The sequence below is a fragment of the Ascidia mentula genome, chromosome 5 (genome assembly GCF_947561715.1).
Source record: "Ascidia mentula chromosome 5, kaAscMent1.1, whole genome shotgun sequence".
Lineage (NCBI taxonomy): Eukaryota > Metazoa > Chordata > Ascidiacea > Phlebobranchia > Ascidiidae > Ascidia > Ascidia mentula.
Window position 1 is genome coordinate 9,798,895 of NC_138570.1, and position 16,804 is coordinate 9,815,698.

Below are 16,804 nucleotides of genomic sequence, written 5' to 3' on the forward strand. Positions count from 1 at the left end.
CACCCCATCTCACAGAAACAAAAAAATAACAAATTGTTTTGAGGTGTTTACCTGAAAAACGCAAATAACGAGTACAAGTCAAGCTCGTTTCAGTCACTTATTGGCTGCCATTGTCACGACCTATTTCTTGCAACAAATCGCCCAAATACGACCTACAAACAGTGGCACAGCCAGCCCCCTTTGCTATCCTTACATAGGTTGGACAACCATACGACAAATGTTCACTAACAGACTTGGGACAAATAGATAATTTCGATTCGCTGGAACGAATTAGAGCGAAATGCCGATAACTCTAATTTGGAAATACTGAGTAAGATCTAATTCTAGTTGCAATCCAGTTTTACTAAACATGCTGCTTTGTTCAACGGCCCTTATTACTCAGGACGAGTTTCCACCAACACAGGCGAATTGTGCAAATTGTGACGTCAGTTCTGAGTCACTGTCATTCTAAAAAAAAAATTGTGCTCAAATGTTGACCTGGCGGTATTAAATGACAAAATAGGTCATTGCAACATGATAAAATTATGCTACTGTACACAAAACAACAAACTCACATAAATGTTATGCAGTTTTATTCAATATGCAAGCAGCAAAAAAGCGGGAAAGAAAACAAAAGATAGACAAAAACAAAGCATGATGAAACCGAACATTACAGGGCATGTTGCACTGTGGAACTTTGAGGAACGTCATCATTCTTGCAATAAAAAAGGCGCAAACTCAAGAAAAAAGGGCAAAATGCTGAAAGCACTTGAAAAGTTCTTCGATTGTCTTAAATCGATCCACGAACAAAACGCTGATACAACACACAACAAATTTGTTCTTAATGGTATCACGCTTATACACTGGGTTTGGTTGTTACTGTTCGTCAAACTTGCCACTTGCACAAATTCAGAAGCATTTGCCTTACTAATTGTTGGTAAGTTGATAACAGTGGTGTTAAACGAAAAGAATACGAATGGGCGCAATTTCAGAAGTATTGTTGAATGCGTGCCGTTATGTGCACAACTAAACTGGGGGAAAACGCAGAAGAAAAACATGCGCAAAGCTGCATAGGAAAACTAATGGCCGCCCAAGCAATGTGTGTACAGTTTACTTGTTGCGCTATATACTTTTGAATAGATCAACAAGGGCGCAGGAGCTGATTCCCGAAAACATTTTTATATACTCTGTGCTTCTTACGTTTGTCACATTGCACAGTTCACAGTCCTTCCCTCGCGGCCCGGTCATCCATCCCGCCACGTCTCGCTCCAGTGCAAGCGCGTGGTTCGCAAGCAGCCGTGCATGACCACACCCATATTACAAGGCGCCTGTTAAGATCGGCTCATCACTACAGAATTCATGCTCCGGTAGGTGTCGCTGTCTTGCTTTTTCATCCATGGTTGTGCTGAGGGCAGGGGAGGTGAGGATCGCGTCTTGCTCGGTGTGGTTGGTGTGACGGGGGGCGACACGGTGGGCTGATAAAAGAAACGGTTCAAGGTCAAATGCGTGAGAATGGAAGCCAGTGGGAGACTTGGTTGTGTTGTTGAAGGGCAACATGGTGTGATGGAATTATGTGTGTGGAACCTTGTTAAGGATTAAATGAAGTACAATATTACATTTTATGCGTGGGTAAAAAAAACCACGGTTAAGAAAGCCGTCCCTGTTACTAATAGGTTTTCAAACACGCCCCAACCGCCTATACACAACACAAACATAGTAGATCAACATGAAAAAACTTCCAATGCACGGAGTAGGTAAACTAACGGCTCACCTCGCTGGTTTTGCGCTGCGCGTATCTGTTATGTTGCATAATGGTGATCTTGAGGTACTTTGGTCCATTTAGTATTAGGTCGGAAACATCAGAATGTGACAAGTTGGTCACTGATTGACCGTTGATGCTCAAAATGTATTGCTTTGCCTGCAAATATTTGGCGATGCAAATTAATGAAGAACTTATAAGGCAAGTAACACACTTATTCAATCTGAATCTATAAAACAATTTAGTTTGGACATTTACAGAGAATTGCAGGATTGCTGTTGGGAAGGATAAAATTCCCATATGGTAAAAACGCGAAGCATGTTGTTATTGTCGCGTTAATGTAAATATGAATTAACCTAAGTTATATGACATTGTAGAACATTGCACAAAAACAAACGGTTGTCAAGATTACTGTCATTTTAATTAAAAACAGCTCGCATGTATTAGGGATATACAGCAGATAAGTCTGTCAGGTTGGATTACTATATATAACTGAACTGGTTTGAATGTGACAGCTTCAGTAAATAGTAAATGTGCACACGTCACGACTCAGCGACGACGCAATTTCGTGCCAACAAGTTTGTAACCACCCCGAAAGATGATCAACTTGTATGCAAATTACCTGAAGTCCAGCCTTTCCGGCGGGTGAATCGGGGTCGACTATCTTTACGTAACAAGGACCAGAACCACGCACAACGAAACCGTAGCCAACTGGGTCGGGATATATCTGTAAACAAAAAGGAATGTTGACAAGGCGAAACTGGAACCGAAAGTAACGGAGTCAAACAGTTGTTGACTGCAAGGCGAGGTGTTTAGTGACATATTTGCGACAACTATGGTAATGGGAGCGTTGTTTGTCGCAGTTGGCGGCCTCGATTGGAACTTTGGAAACCACACCGCGGAGGGGAGATTTCAAATATGCACATAGGGGTAATACGCGCGCATTCAATACATTGTTTGTCATTTGATAGTTATGGTATTTTCTCCCAAAGCTACTGTGTCCTGTTTTTCTCACAGCAACGGACGCCACCCGTTGTGAGTGATCGGCCAAATCCTTCCTTTTCTAAGCTTTTGTGCAGAACTTCCGTGTGTTATGTTAACCAGCACGCCTACCTTTAGATCCTTTTTGACGAAAGGTGCGGAGGGATGGAGCAACGCCTCTGTGGTCATGCTTCCGTCGCTTTTCAGCAGGGATTTGTAGGAAGGAGGCGATCTGTGAACGTAAACAAACAAACTAAATGACGCGAGTGGTCGTGGAAAAAGTAGCCATCTGTTTTCACGTGCAGCTGTTTTGATATAGATCGTAAAAAGGCGATGCACGTTCGTGTGACAAAGGCATTTAATTGAATTCGATAAGGGTGATATATTGCCCATAAATGACAAATTTCCCCCGCACCATTGCACTGACTGTGCGACCCCCATTAAATGGGTTTACGGCTATAACCGCATGAATACGTGCGCAACTGAAAGAAGAACAATGAGATCTTTATACCAAGTGCCCTGAGAATTGCTTTTTAATACAGGCGCCAAGTTTACCTACAGGGCTCAGTCGTGGCCCATATACGGTATGCGGTTGCCCCAAACCCGTTTGTGCAAATATGCTCATAACTGGCACCTAAACACACATACACAACAAGGACATGGGAAGCACGGAACCGTAAAACTGACTGGTTAACCATTAACGACATGACTCAGGCAATGTTTTTTACAGGTGAACTGTCTGTTGACCGCCGAAAGCGCGGGACACTGTTTATAAATGCGAAGCTTTACAATGATTTACGCCCGGACTGTGAACCCTGGAGTCGGCAGAGACGACACCGCGCGTACGAAAACCGCTTTGATCCGGAGCAGGCTGGTAGTTTTTCGCTACTGAGCGGCCGCAAAACGTTGGGTGGTATGTGTGCGATCTGAGCGGTTTAAGTTTGTTTGAACAAGCGCGAGAACCATAACAAAGACGCAATTGAGAAGTTGTCGTGGCGTGCACGATGCTGTGCGGCAGCGTACTACAATGCCCCATGTTACATAATTTCTACAGCGCAAGGTTAACTACATGTCAACGTCCAAACGCGACTCCAACAAAAGAAAAGGTTGAGTCTTGGTAGACGTGCAATAACAAATCTGATGTTTGTATACAACAGACAGTGCGTTCATCGGTCGTAGTAAACAAGTGCGTGACGCTACTGCAAAAGGTCATTGGCGTGTGCAATGACGCTACCTAAAACAAAACAAGCGCGTCAGCACATTTTTTGACTGAATCAGCACTGCCGCTTGACATGCGATATTTTCACCCAAATATTTTCCAAGTAAAGCGCCGCAAGATAATTTCCATTCAGACGGCCGTTTGCAATATAGTATAACGTACGGTGAGGCTCGTTAGTAGCACGCCTTTCACGCAATACGCACATGATTCCGGACGCCAATAGGAGGAAACAGTAGCAACGTCACGGCACGATTTGGGGGCAAATTTCGTTAAAATGTGATCAGCAGCTGCTGTTTGCCACACCCCCGTCTGCCATTCTATAGGGCTGATAAAATGATGACAAACATGTTTCGCAACATGAAAATCATCTGTATCAGATTAGTTGGCAATTAACTAACTTGACGAATTAACGCTTGTCCAAATAAGCGTGTGTTCCGATTTGTAATGCAGTAGTGGTTTGTGCGTAAAAAAACGATTGTTTTTTGGGTAATGAAAGCATGGCAGAAAATCTAGACTGCCGAGTGGGACCTTTCATTAATTCAGTGTGTGTTCAAAGGGAGCTCAATATATATATTCGGTTAAACACAGTATTCGGCAAAATCAAAATGACGTTGTTATTCGTGGAATGATCCAAAAACCTTTATGATTAAAATCTCAACTTTTGCAAAACATTTTTTGCAAGCAACTTGCTTTAAGCGCTGCCGCATTTGCGCCGGACCGCAGGAATGGTGTTTCGTGCAAACTGCAGCTCAGAACGAAAATGGTGCAGAAACTGCAACCTGGCGTGCGAGCGAAACGACGACATTCAAAGGCGGGTCAACAAGCGGTCAGCCACGGCTGAGAGATTATCGCTGTAGGCCAGTTCAGGGCGGGACGTGTGCATGGGATAATTGCGTTCCATTCCGTGTAGTTTACGTTCAACCTTGAGGGAGCCTAAGCACGTTACTATGGCGACTTGATCCGACGTCAACGGTAATAGTTGGGTCATGATGTAAATGGGCACAGTTTATATAACATCGCCAGAGGCCTTGACAGAGAAGGCGGCGTATCGAGAATAATTTAAATTGCATGTTGGCATTTCGTGCCCGGAAAACTTACAGGACACAATAGGACGACAACAGCTTTTGCTTTTAAAACTGCAAATTTCAAAAGGCAAAACCTACCGGTTATTTTTGTAAGGAAAAGAAGTCCATTATTTTGACACTTTTGTCCAAAAAACACCATGCAGTTACGTGACTCATTTGAAACAGCTAGCTATCACGAAGTTTCGCATGTAAATGGCAACGCGAATCGTAGCGGGCACAAATTTTTCCATGTATAGTATTGTATGACTGCACATGGTAGCCTATAGCAATGGTAAAACACTTACATAGATCCAACGTTTTCTATGCCAGAATCATCTGATGAAGTCGACAAACCTTTTAAAAGAACAAAGTTTTAGGCTCTTGTGGATCATAATGCTCATTGTCAACGTAATTATACGGTCCGATTTCGCGCGCTATGTAAAGTCACACAAAAATTTTCACCTTTCTGCCTCGTATTCCTGTTCGACAGAAGTGATGAGTTGTAAAGGGAAAGGTCCATTAGTTTCTCGCTGGTTTGTCTGCAAAAACATCGGTGCGGTTAAGTCGCATTCCACAAAGATGAATCATAAAATCATAACAACATGATTGGCCAACGGCACTGCGCACGCGGGTAAAAGGGCGGTAGTTACGCAAATGCAGTCTATTCATAACCAGCAAACGCAATTTCGATTGCTTTGCAGAGAAACGCCCAGGGTGGTGACCTGTACCTGAGGTGGATGTGTTTGTTGCGATTGCCTTCACGACTGCACGGTGGGCCGCCATTGAGAAACTGAGCCACCGTGAGCGGTTTTCGCGAATAGTCAACCACGAACAAGTAGAATGAGTTGTCGTCAGCGAATTCCGACGTATCCGGATCCACTTGAAAATATAAGAAAACCTACATTTAAAATTCAGGTTTTCCAAACAAGTTTCGATTTCCAATGAAAATACACGCAAAATATCACAGCGCCCAAAACCGAAGTACAGATTTTGGCGTAAAGGGCGTTGCCGGGTGGAACTGTAACACGAGTATTCGTTATTTGATGTTTAGAGCCTAAACCGAATGATCAAACGAGCATTGCCTTCCCTGTGAGCCAGCAAGTATGGTAAATAGGACGAACACGAGGTACATAAATGGTTGGGTGAATTATGTTCGACTTTTTGTGAATTCGGGCGATACCAACGAACACAACACCACAGCGGAGCATATGCACTGCAGTAAACGCCTCAGGCAACAACGCACTGCAAAATAACTTCAACGGAGTTTTCATAAGGTTGCATTGTGCGAACGCTTTTAAGTTCGTGTGTATTTTGCACAAAATTATGAACTCAAATGACGGAAATTTACGCACGGGCCGCGGGCCGTGGGCATTTGAGCATAATTGTAGCGTACAACTCAAAACGTGCCGTGATTGCCATGCCAACGCGTGACGGTCACCTGCAATTACAGTAATCCAGTCTGCGTAGGCGTGCGAAGGTGCATTGTACTTTACGGTTCATCGGAGCGTTAGGGCCAGTTTACACGAGGGTCAGACGAGATCGTTGCGAGGGAACTGGACCAAGGCGTCACAACACACACCGAAATGAGGCTGATTCAAACTGCCCGGAGAATCAAAACAAGCGTGACGTGTGTGAAGGGTTCGCACGGTTGTAAACAAGGGACCGCGTGGGCGTTAATGATCGAGACAGACGGTTACACACAGTTCAATAGTGAAACTGTACTCGCCCCAACGGGAAAGAGATGATACAAAGATATTGATTGAAGGGTGGTCGATAAGGAGATTGCGATGTGCAGAATTGTCCTTATTCATAGCAGTGTATGGACGAAAACAACAATCTACAGTTCCATTCGCAACTTGCGTAACGTGGTTATTCACCCAATACGGCGGTTAGTCATCCACATGGTAAACAGCCAAATCTTCGACCTATTTGGCAGCCAAGAACCAAGTAGCACGTGATTTCCACTGAGGAGACACCATTACGCCATAGCCACAACTGCTCTAACCACAATATGATATAAACTGATTTCGCCACCATGAGCTCAGCTATATGCGAGGGGGTGTAACAGACAAACATAAATGCCATCACGGCCATGGATGTGGTCACTGCCTGAAATATGTGTCACTTTGTAACCACCACGAAGCGACGCTTGGGATTGGACTCACAAATATAGAGTAAGGTGTCAAATTGCCAGTTTTCGACGCTATTAGATCGCGTTACACATCGAGGGTAAGACATGCTACGTCCGTTTGGCTTTTTCCTGGTGTTTGTTGGGAAAGGGGTGTGGTCAAAAGGCTGCGACCCCGAAATGGAAACCCACGTTTCGACACATCCGTGACATGTCCACAAGAGAAGTATTTGGAGCGAAAGGTCAGTGTTCGGTCACTTGCATACAAAAAATGACAATACTACCGCCTCGGGCTGGTCATACTTGTTACCTCACATTTAAAAGTGTCATGAAGCAAGGAAAGGTGGTGGTCGCCGCGTTTGATGCAGTCCCCCGATAAGCATTGGTGATGTAAGCCAAAGCGGTGAGGTCATCGCCACGCGGCTCTTTGCATGCAACAAAAAAGCGTCGAGTCTGCAGCCGAAAATAGCGACCACGCCGCGGGCGCGTGATCGGTGCATGACCAGCCGCATGGCGAAGCAGCCACTGAACCAGGACATTGGCTTCGGGGCAGTGAAGCTCGTTGACAAGGTTGAAGTGCTGCATTTTGCCTAGATTGGTGCCGGCATGTGCTGGTATTTAGCGTGCCTCGGATATTTTTGGAGTGCCGCCGGTCCTCCGGTCTCGACGCCCAACGCTGGTATCATGGTGATTGGTAGGCAATGATTGCTATGACAGCATCCAATGTCATTAGTTCGTCGCTGACTTTTGCGCCCTTGTACGGCTTACGTAAAAGCGTTTGGGCGGGACCTTGTTTCGCTTGAATGAATAATTAAAAAGGGGCTTAGAGGACAAAAGCCCTTTTTTCTGTACAGTGAGTATTCTTACGTTGTTTCGCTGGGTGAAGTGCTGCGCAAGTCCCACTACAAACACACTAAAATATCTCCCCCAAATAAACAACGGTCGATGTTGACGCACGGTTTTAAATAATTCGCCATCTGGTTCCATCACACGATATCACACACGAACATTTCCAGAAAACTTCAATTAAACGGGGCAATGTCTGAAGGGTGATGGGAGCAGTAAAATTAGTGGCCGAAGAACACGAAACTTAAGCTTGCGTACGTCAAGCGGTCGGTTGGCCCTTTATGGTTCGCTGATCCAATGACAATCGCTTCTACTAAAACGACACAACTGACAGAATTAAGGTATGTTAAAACAAAGCGCCGCGCGGCTTACGGAAGCGTGTTGTTGCGTGGCTAAGTGCGTGTGTCCGAAGACAAAGACCACTCCGGTATGTAAACGCAAATAAATGATTTACCGAGCTCGCTTGTGTTGGTAAATATCACCACCTGTTGTCCACGATTGTGAAGACATACACAAAGCGTAGATAAACCAACTGCAAGGGATAATGTAAGCCGAACGTCCTTGCATGGGCACCTGTAGTATGAAATGCGAACAAAATAGTGGCAGTGTGTCTTTTGTAGGTATAAACTATGCAGCTGTGTTTTATGTAAATTCATTGGGGTATAATAAAACTGTCCCAATTCGCGCATTGCTCCATGACGAACGGGTAGCGGCAAACCAAAGCTTGCCGACGTGGCACCGCTGCGCACGGCACTAGAACCACAATACCAACAACGTCGCTATGCTGAAGTTTAACTGTGGCAGTCCACAGTATGCAAACAAGGGCGCTGTCGCCACCGCAAAAGCCAACACCCCAATCGCTTGACCCTGGCATATACGGTGACGGTTGTCAAGACGGATATTGCCAGGCGATAAAGGCAGTATCACTTGCTGCGCAAACAACGTGAATCACTGGGATTTACGCAGGACCAAAGCGACCTACGCGGTTTACCGGTCAATTCTCCTTGGAGAACGAGAGCCCGTCGCTCGCACAATGACTTAAGTGACTTCAAAATCATAATAAACAGCCGCTTATTTCGTCTTTCTCAAATGCGTTTGGCGTAAAGTGATATACTAAATTTGTACATGCTCTTACCTGGCTTGATGACTTTGTGAAAACACATTGAAGCGCATTGCTTTATGGCGGCTTCCCTCGAGTTACAAAAACTGTTGGAAATCAGCCACGTTACTATATCAGAAGCCTTAAGAGACTGAGATGATACCAGTTGTGCGAAAGCACATACTTTTTGGAACAGTCCTGTAGAACCATCCAAGGCACTATAAAACAATAATATTTCAGTACTGTATAAGAATGTTCATACCACACTTTTTATGTGTATATAAAATTACGTTTTGTAAAGCCTGTAGCCCATGGCCACAGATCGTACAAAAGTATCTCCTTCCTGGTCATCTGACGAAAATCTGTAAAGCGACTTGTCATTCTGAAATCCTTCCATTGTTTGCACTGAATCACAATTAAAACAGATGAAACATCCCAAACAAAGCTGTACATTCACATTTCAAGTAAATATTTGCATTGTCGAATAGCTTACCATTTCTTAAAAGTCCTGCATCCATTAACTTCTGGTACAATCCAACTGCATCACATTCAGTCAATGCTGAATCATTTCTGGTCAACACGGGGGAGTGGCCATTGTTGTTTGTCTCCTCACTCTTCCCTTTAATAATTACAACAATGACAATGGCTGTGTTTGACTGCACTTAAAATTAAATGACTTACTTAATTCCGAATTGTTTGCAGTCCAAGAAACAGCTTCACATCCAACAAACACATCTGGGTATGCTTTAAAAATGACACGCCGCTGTCGCACCAATGATGGCTTGCACATTTGCATCTTTTCCCTTTGCACATACCATTTTTTATAAATAATGTGTATAAAGTTTATTTTATTATTAGTTTGATAATGACATACCTTATTTTCTCCGCAAAAATTATTAAAGCCAAATTATAAGGTTCCATGTTGGCTTGGACTTGACTGTTTATCAACAACGTATTTAATTTAGTCAACAAAATATTTTAACACTGGAAATGAAAAAAACACAATTTTATAAGTTGGTCTACAATTGTGATCATAACAAATCTGCAAGCATGCTATTCTGTGGTAACTGGTTCATGAATGCATGAGGCAAGGTCTTTTACCCAAGATTGGCATGCAGTTTCCATAGTATTCTTGCTGAGGTATTGGGAGTCCAAATACCATTGATGAAAACTATGAAAAGTCCCTGTTACATCTAAAATCCGTTCCTCGTCCTCTGAAAATGGTTTTCTTTTCTCCGTCACCACCATGCCCATATATCCATCTGGTACTTTTATTATTTTGCCTTCCAACGGCCTGCCTCGAAATGATGCGCACAGTTTGTCATTTAAACCGGATTGTTTTGACTGTGATTGAAAATAGTTAGAAACATCTGCATTTTCCGTTCCATCAATCGTGCACGGCATATGGTGAAGCACTTGAGGCTTGGACGGATGTTGGCAGTTTAGTTTGATGCTCATGTTGCGCCTTTCCTGTTAGCACTCTGTCAGGCTTGTTACAACTCCAATCCTCGAATCTTGTGTGCTTTATCTGATAAGTCCTTTGTCAGATGCGATTGAGCAAGTGGCCTGTCAATAATCGCAAAGCCAATTGTCCTCACATACACCAACACATGACCACTAACGAACTTTAGACAGCCTGAAGGCCCGACTATCTTCTCAACGTGCCAGTAGTAAATTCCCGCCGCCTGTTCCGTTCCGCGTGTCAGGGCTGCGAGTGCCTCCTTTTACAACAGTTGTTCGCACACGCAGGCAACGACTATCGACCTCGTGTCGCAGTTGCTCTTTTTCTCCTCGTGTTTCCTTTTGCTCCGAGCCACTACACTGTTTTTGTTGTAGTCCCTGCTCGCTCAAGCATTTCGAAGCGATTAATTCATTCCAAGAGAAAACAGACAATGGAATTTACGTCGCGGAGAAATGGCGGGAGAGGCTGCTTGAGGCTAGCCGCTAGACCAACGTGGTTTGTGGGCTTTGGGCTACTTTGTAAGAACCCGGAGTCAAATCTCAGAACCAACAGTTTTCAAAGAAGCCCAAGCAATTATAACGATAAATTTTCTCTACAATACGCTTTCGTTACGAACTGCCACACCGAAAGTACTAGTGGCTATGACGTGCAGTGCTCTATACCTTCTAAAGGGTAAAATAGTAGCACGAAATGACAAAACGCCTAATTATTTATGAACTGCTATTTTTGCTACCAGGCATAGTACTTAATGGGAATTGCGAAACTTAAGAGCCAGAAGAGCAATTCCCATTAATAATTATTTATGTGTTGGTAAATGAAAACATTATCTCCTAATACATGTTTGAAAAGCGCAAATTTGGAACAGGGCGTATAACTAGGTCGAAAACATATAGCTTGTGCAACCTATGTATGTAGGCCTACTATGCCGAAAATTTGGTGGGGGTCAAATGCTGTATAGGCAAAAAGGTGTTAAGAGGGTTAAACTCTTCGGCTTCAAACATGGCCTTACACATAAAAAAAAAACGTTTAGGTGTGCTTACTTTAACAAAAACTTAGCCACAACATCTACATTTTGAAAAACCCTATCTTACAAACCTTTATCGTAGAAATTTGGGAGGGCCCAAAGCCCCGAGACTTTTAGAGTAACCAAAGAGAGATGCAACAATTTCCCACTCCGTAATTTATTTGTAGATTATATGCTGGACATATTGCACCTAAGACCTTATTTTACAACACTGATGCGCTCACAAAGGCTATATTTGTACGATAGTACGCTTGATGAAAGTGCACCAATCACATGTTGGTTACCAAAAACATACAACAACACGCACGTAATACGATAAATCATGACATTAGTATCAGGCCCCTCGAGAGTGGGGTGCACCATGACCTACACGAGTCTAGCGGGACCCATGAGATGAATATCATTGTTTGCTTTGAAACTGAGGGAATTTTATAGCAAAGGCTTGTCACCCTACAATCTCATGTGATTTAAAACAAGGGTGTCCTCGCACCAGCACATTTTCCTCTCAAGAAAAAGTGTACATCGTGTACTATGGAACAAATACAACAACAATGTTAACAGCAACACTGGATATTCTCAGGTTTAAAATAGGACCAATTTAAAAGATTCAAAACGCTCCTTAGTCCTTATATGCGCTCTGCAACCCACGACTTCATATCTTCGAAACAACGGTCTCTATCCGGTCGAATCTCGTGTATCAGATCATGGCAGCAATCTTTGTAAATCTGCGAAAAAAATGTATACTGATACTGTACAGGTATGTTCGAAATCACTGAAGCTTTAGCTGAAGTTGCAATTCTTTTCAAGAACATTTGTTTGCAGGTCTAATCTGATTGTCGTAGTTACAGAACATGTTTGAATTTACATCATTTCTTCGCATAACCAAGATTATTGAGATTATTCCCAACACTTGGGAGACACCTAGCGGTCATAATATTTTAAATGATTTCTTGCGTTGCGCGTAACGACATAACCAGTAACCACACTTCAATACGCTTTACAGAGAAAGATTTTGTATTAAAACATTGGTAACGAATATGTTTCCCTAAGATGTGGTTTTGCAACCCTAGGAACTAAAAATTTTACCTTTAGAGTTTTGTCTTCACTTTGTGCCACTGCATGTAAATTTTGCGAGCCTTCCACATCACATGTAGTGTCTGCATCACCATGCAGTGCCAGAAATGGGGTCTTCAATGTGGGCATTACAACGATCACCTCCTCCATAACCCGCAATAACTCATATGCCATTTGACTTTTAACTTTGCTGCTTTTCAGTGGATCGTTGATAGTTTTCTCTATCTGTTAAAATATTTATGGACTTTACGTTTTTCAAAGATTGTTTTCAGCCTTTTAAAGGTTACACAAAAAATACAATGAATAGCAGACCAAATAGAATAAGTTAAAATGTAAAACTGAATTTTTTAAAGCACACACAACAAATTTACCTCTTCTTCATCTCTGGTGCTTTTGTTATCTGTTAGATTTGAAACTTCAAGGTTAGGCATTAGTGCTGACGCAAATTGAAGTAAATATTTCTGAAAAAAAACAGCTTCTAATAAATTTTACAATACAAGATATACAATATAAAAAGTTACTAAACAAAACATACTAAACTGAAAACATTTAAACCACTCCAAAACAAACATGCTGGATGGATAGCCTTATTCAAAGCAATAAATTATACCAATAACCCACAAATGAAAGTTATCAACCTTAAAAGAAGATCTTAGAGCAGGGTCTTTCACAAACATTCCCCCTGCGGTGATAATTCCTTGAAACAAGGCTGGCTTTTGACAAGCTGCAATCACGGACAATGCACCACCCTAAAATGTATCCGAACATTTAAAAAACTTACAGAAATTAGAACTGGCCAAAGGTATATTGATCTTGGATGAGTATATATGTTAAAGAAGGATAATCTTATTTTTGTCCACAAAACTGACCATTGACTGCCCATAAACAAATACTGGTACATCAGGATGCGCCTTTTTCATAGTTTCAATCAGCTGAACAAAATCCCTGATGAGAACATTGTAATCGTGGGTTGTTGTACGATTTCCCTCACTCTCACCATGGCCAACTATAATAGTTATAGAAGTGGAAGAATGCAACATCAGATAATGTATCATAAAGTAACTAACTTTAAGTATAAATAGACTGGCCCATATTGTTATTAACACTGTCATGTTAAAATAAGACGTTTCGACAAAAACTGATGATGACATAAGTTTTTGTCGAAACGTCTTATTTTAACATGACAGTGTTAATAACAATATGGGCCAGTCTATTTATACTCAGAATTATGAGAAAACCTGTGAGTTGTGTTCCTAACTAACTTTACCATGATCATTCCCAAAGGCTAGTCCTCCAATAGATGTCATATGTGTGGCCAACTCATCAAAGCGAACCACATGTCCACCAAACCCATGGACCATACTGAGGAGAAACCTACAAAATACTGTTTGTATCAGTTGTTTTTTTGACACATTACACTGACTTTACTGGACCATCTGGTTTCCAAGTTTTGTAGAAAATGAATTGATTATCCTCATTGACAAAGTGGTCAACATCCTTAAAGAGTTTGCCACTAAATGTTTTCCGATCTATAAAACATTAACTAACTGTATTTGACAAGTAGAAATATGTCCAACACAACTTTGTGCAAAACCTTGAATGCTCACCTGCACTGTTTTCAGTTTGGCTATCCATAATGTGGTAACAGTATGTACCTAATAATGGGTAAAAACACCTAAAAATCTTTAAAAATGAGTTACACTGTAATAAACCCAACTATAAAACCAATTAGTGAAGCAGGTACATATAATGATATCCAATGTAGTGATAAAAAATTGTTTCTGGCTGTCCGGTTTCTACCAAAATTTTAAAGTAACACTTCTTTGATGTAATATCCACACTAAAATTGCTCCAACGGTGCAGTATGCAAAAACAATTACCAGTGCAAAATTATTTTCCACTGCAAGAGTATTAAATATGAAATTTACACAACCAGTTAACAAGTTGCACAGAAGGAAATAGAACAACTGATTGCGATTAATAGCACTCAGCAAGCAAGGTTTTGGCGGCTCTGGTTTATGAATAATTTGTATGTCTTTTTCCGCATTTTTCCCAGACAACATGTGCCATCTGTTTGGCATACATTCCACTGGTAAAAGCCGTGCATCAACTAAATACACCAATACCAAATCTACAGTAAGGTATTGAAATAAAAACATTGATGAATAATATAACATCCACAAAGTATATGACAAATTGCCAATTCTCCTTGAAACTGGTTGCACGAGCTGTGTACTGAAACTCAAACCACCGCCAAAAATTATACTTATCACCAACAGTTTAACGGCAGCCTTATTCCATTCCATGAATGTGTTTCTTGGTTTAAAGAGAAAAGATCCCAGCTCAATTCCTGCCAAGTACAAAGCCAAAATTCCCACTGATGAAGCAATTCCTTCTTTGTTTTGCACTAGAAAGTTACCATGGTGGTCACTGCTTGTTAAAAACGCTGTTAGCATAGCAGAATCTTTTTTAAGAAGCACTTGATATGATATGGCAACACAGACAGCAACTATTCCACAGAACCGGACATTGATGAAAGCCAACACAATGGAGGCTAAAATCCTGACCAGTGCAAGTGTAAAAAAAAAGTTCCAGTGGACACCATATTCGGAGACATGCATGTGGTATCCAGATAGCTTTACTGAAACCAATCGTATGAGCCCAAGTGCAATCAGGGGCCATGTTGAGATAATTTGCATGCAAATTGATGTAAATGCAAAGTGCATCGAAGTATTTTTGTCTATTCTATGGCGATTTCTTGCTTCAGGGGATACCAGGGCATTGGCAATGACAAAGCCCCCCACTCCAAGACCCATAACACTTACACCAAATGTTTCACACTTCGCAAACTTTTTGGGGAAAATGTTGAAATCAACAGCCAGTATGCAGATACAAGTGGCAATGCTCACAAAGGCCCTAAACGTGGTTAAAAACGGCAAGTTGGATGGAAGCAAAAAAATGTCACCATGCTCTTGAGCCTTGTCGTATACATTTGTGTTGTTGTTCTGTGTCTGAGTATCTTCTTTGTCTGATGAGAAATTCTTTACTAGGTCATTGTATATTGGTGGTGCAACGTAGCAGGAATGCACCACTCTTTCTCGGGGTACTTCACAGGTTTTACCAACTACAAACATAATAGACACAGACAGTATGATGATGGTGAAAAAAAGTTGTAAAAGATACTGGGACCACACTGTAACAGAAAGGACCAGTGGTATAAAAACAGTACTGAAGTCAACCAAGAATCTACATGTAGGAATTTTTAGCAATATCCGTGGCATAACACAGAGTAATGCTGCTCTAAGGAAAAGACTTGCCGCTGATATAGTTGAAATTGTTATAACTTCATTAGTTGTCGTTCCATTTAAGTTGCTTACGAATTTCAGCTTTTCGTTGATTGCAGTTTCTTCTTCCATTATTTGAAGTTTTTCACTATTGTCACCCCTGAAAGTACCAGGATATAGGGTTAAATGGCGAAGAAAAGTCCAATGTCGAACGCTCGCAATCCACTTTTTGGATCAACTATCTCTGCGTTTGTTTGATGCACCAGTGTGTTTACAAGTTTGAAATAATTTTTTGGGGGAGATACTGTGACTACTCATGCGTTAAGCCAATTAGGCGGTAGTTTCGCCATAGTATACTCTACTATGGTTTCGCTAACCCTGAATGATTTGCATTTGGGCCATTATGGAATATTATTAGGCATGCTTCAAAAATTTACAAAAAAGCGTTTTTTGCTGTGCACAATGAAACATTGGTATTTCAGGACAGCATTTTCGCAGGCCCAGAAACACCGGTCACAAACTAAATTAAACGAAAATTACCACAAGACTTCGAAAGCTAATGTAGGTTTTCATGTTACGATGATAAATACAATTTTAATTTAGGCCGTAATTCCCAGAAAATTTAAATGAGATCCTCTTAACGCTTTAGGCTCCGAAAGATTGTTGCATATTGACATGCTTTGGTTTATATGCCGAGTTAATTGCAAGTGGTTTGCCATGTAGTATAGGCCCATATTTTGTTCTTTCGACACGTGCAAAATCGATATAAGTCGTTTGCTCAGCCAACATTTGACGAAAAGAAACAAGGTTTTAGATTGTTTGCTAAACCAACGTTTAAAAGCAGATACGGAGACGGAAGAGATACCGTTACTAACCACGGACTTG

The 16,804-nt window shown here is 41.7% G+C and overlaps 4 protein-coding genes across 4 annotated transcripts; all 4 read right to left on the reverse strand.

Annotated features, from left to right (window-relative positions):
• Window positions 1-557: 557 nt before the first annotated feature.
• LOC145902376 (DEP domain-containing mTOR-interacting protein-like) lies at window positions 558-10,089 on the reverse strand. Its single transcript, XM_082990317.1, has 12 exons — window positions 9,950-10,089; window positions 9,757-9,878; window positions 9,569-9,694; window positions 9,366-9,480; window positions 9,112-9,293; window positions 5,731-5,881; window positions 5,465-5,541; window positions 5,308-5,356; window positions 2,852-2,951; window positions 2,361-2,465; window positions 1,751-1,897; window positions 558-1,454 (listed from the first exon to the last, which is right to left on the reverse strand). The coding sequence occupies exons 1-12, from the start codon at window positions 9,994-9,996 to the stop codon at window positions 1,311-1,313; spliced, it is 1,365 nt and encodes a 454-aa protein (XP_082846443.1). The 5' UTR covers window positions 9,997-10,089; the 3' UTR covers window positions 558-1,310.
• Window positions 10,090-10,128: 39 nt separating this feature from the next.
• Window positions 10,129-10,533, reverse strand: LOC145902868 (ribonuclease H2 subunit C-like). Its single transcript, XM_082990960.1, has one exon. The coding sequence runs from the start codon at window positions 10,531-10,533 to the stop codon at window positions 10,129-10,131; it is 405 nt and encodes a 134-aa protein (XP_082847086.1).
• Window positions 10,534-11,728: 1,195 nt separating this feature from the next.
• On the reverse strand, window positions 11,729-14,415 carry LOC145901994 (monoglyceride lipase-like). Its single transcript, XM_082989828.1, has 8 exons — window positions 14,243-14,415; window positions 14,059-14,164; window positions 13,903-14,009; window positions 13,505-13,641; window positions 13,274-13,384; window positions 13,007-13,096; window positions 12,648-12,860; window positions 11,729-12,286 (listed from the first exon to the last, which is right to left on the reverse strand). The coding sequence occupies exons 1-8, from the start codon at window positions 14,268-14,270 to the stop codon at window positions 12,188-12,190; spliced, it is 891 nt and encodes a 296-aa protein (XP_082845954.1). The 5' UTR covers window positions 14,271-14,415; the 3' UTR covers window positions 11,729-12,187.
• Window positions 14,285-16,287, reverse strand: LOC145901993 (glucosaminyl-phosphatidylinositol-acyltransferase PIGW-like). The gene has a single exon (XM_082989827.1). The coding sequence runs from the start codon at window positions 16,049-16,051 to the stop codon at window positions 14,432-14,434; it is 1,620 nt and encodes a 539-aa protein (XP_082845953.1). The 5' UTR covers window positions 16,052-16,287; the 3' UTR covers window positions 14,285-14,431.
• Between the last annotated feature and the right edge of the window lie 517 nt (window positions 16,288-16,804).

Excerpts from the sequence above, each read along its gene's own strand:
- LOC145902868 (XM_082990960.1), bottom strand. The coding sequence starts at position 10,533 with ATGAGCATCAAACTAAACTGCCAACATCCGTCCAAGCCTCAAGTGCTT.
- LOC145901994 (XM_082989828.1), bottom strand. The coding sequence starts at position 14,270 with ATGGATAGCCAAACTGAAAACAGTGCAG. Across the intron at positions 13,642-13,902 it reads AGCCTTTGGGAATGATCATG|TTGGCCATGGTGAGAGTGAG; the intron begins GTAAAGTTAGTT and ends TAACTATTATAG. Across the intron at positions 12,861-13,006 it reads GCACCAGAGATGAAGAAGAG|ATAGAGAAAACTATCAACGA; the intron begins GTAAATTTGTTG and ends ATATTTTAACAG.
- LOC145901993 (XM_082989827.1), bottom strand. The coding sequence starts at position 16,051 with ATGGAAGAAGAAACTGCAATCAACGAAAAGCTGAAATTCGTAAGCAAC.
- LOC145902376 (XM_082990317.1), bottom strand. The coding sequence starts at position 9,996 with ATGGAACCTTATAATTTGGCTTTAATAATTTTTGCGGAGAAAATAAG. Across the intron at positions 5,542-5,730 it reads AACAAACACATCCACCTCAG|ACAAACCAGCGAGAAACTAA; the intron begins GTACAGGTCACC and ends ATGTTTTTGCAG. Across the intron at positions 1,455-1,750 it reads CGCAGCGCAAAACCAGCGAG|CCCACCGTGTCGCCCCCCGT; the intron begins GTGAGCCGTTAG and ends TTCTTTTATCAG.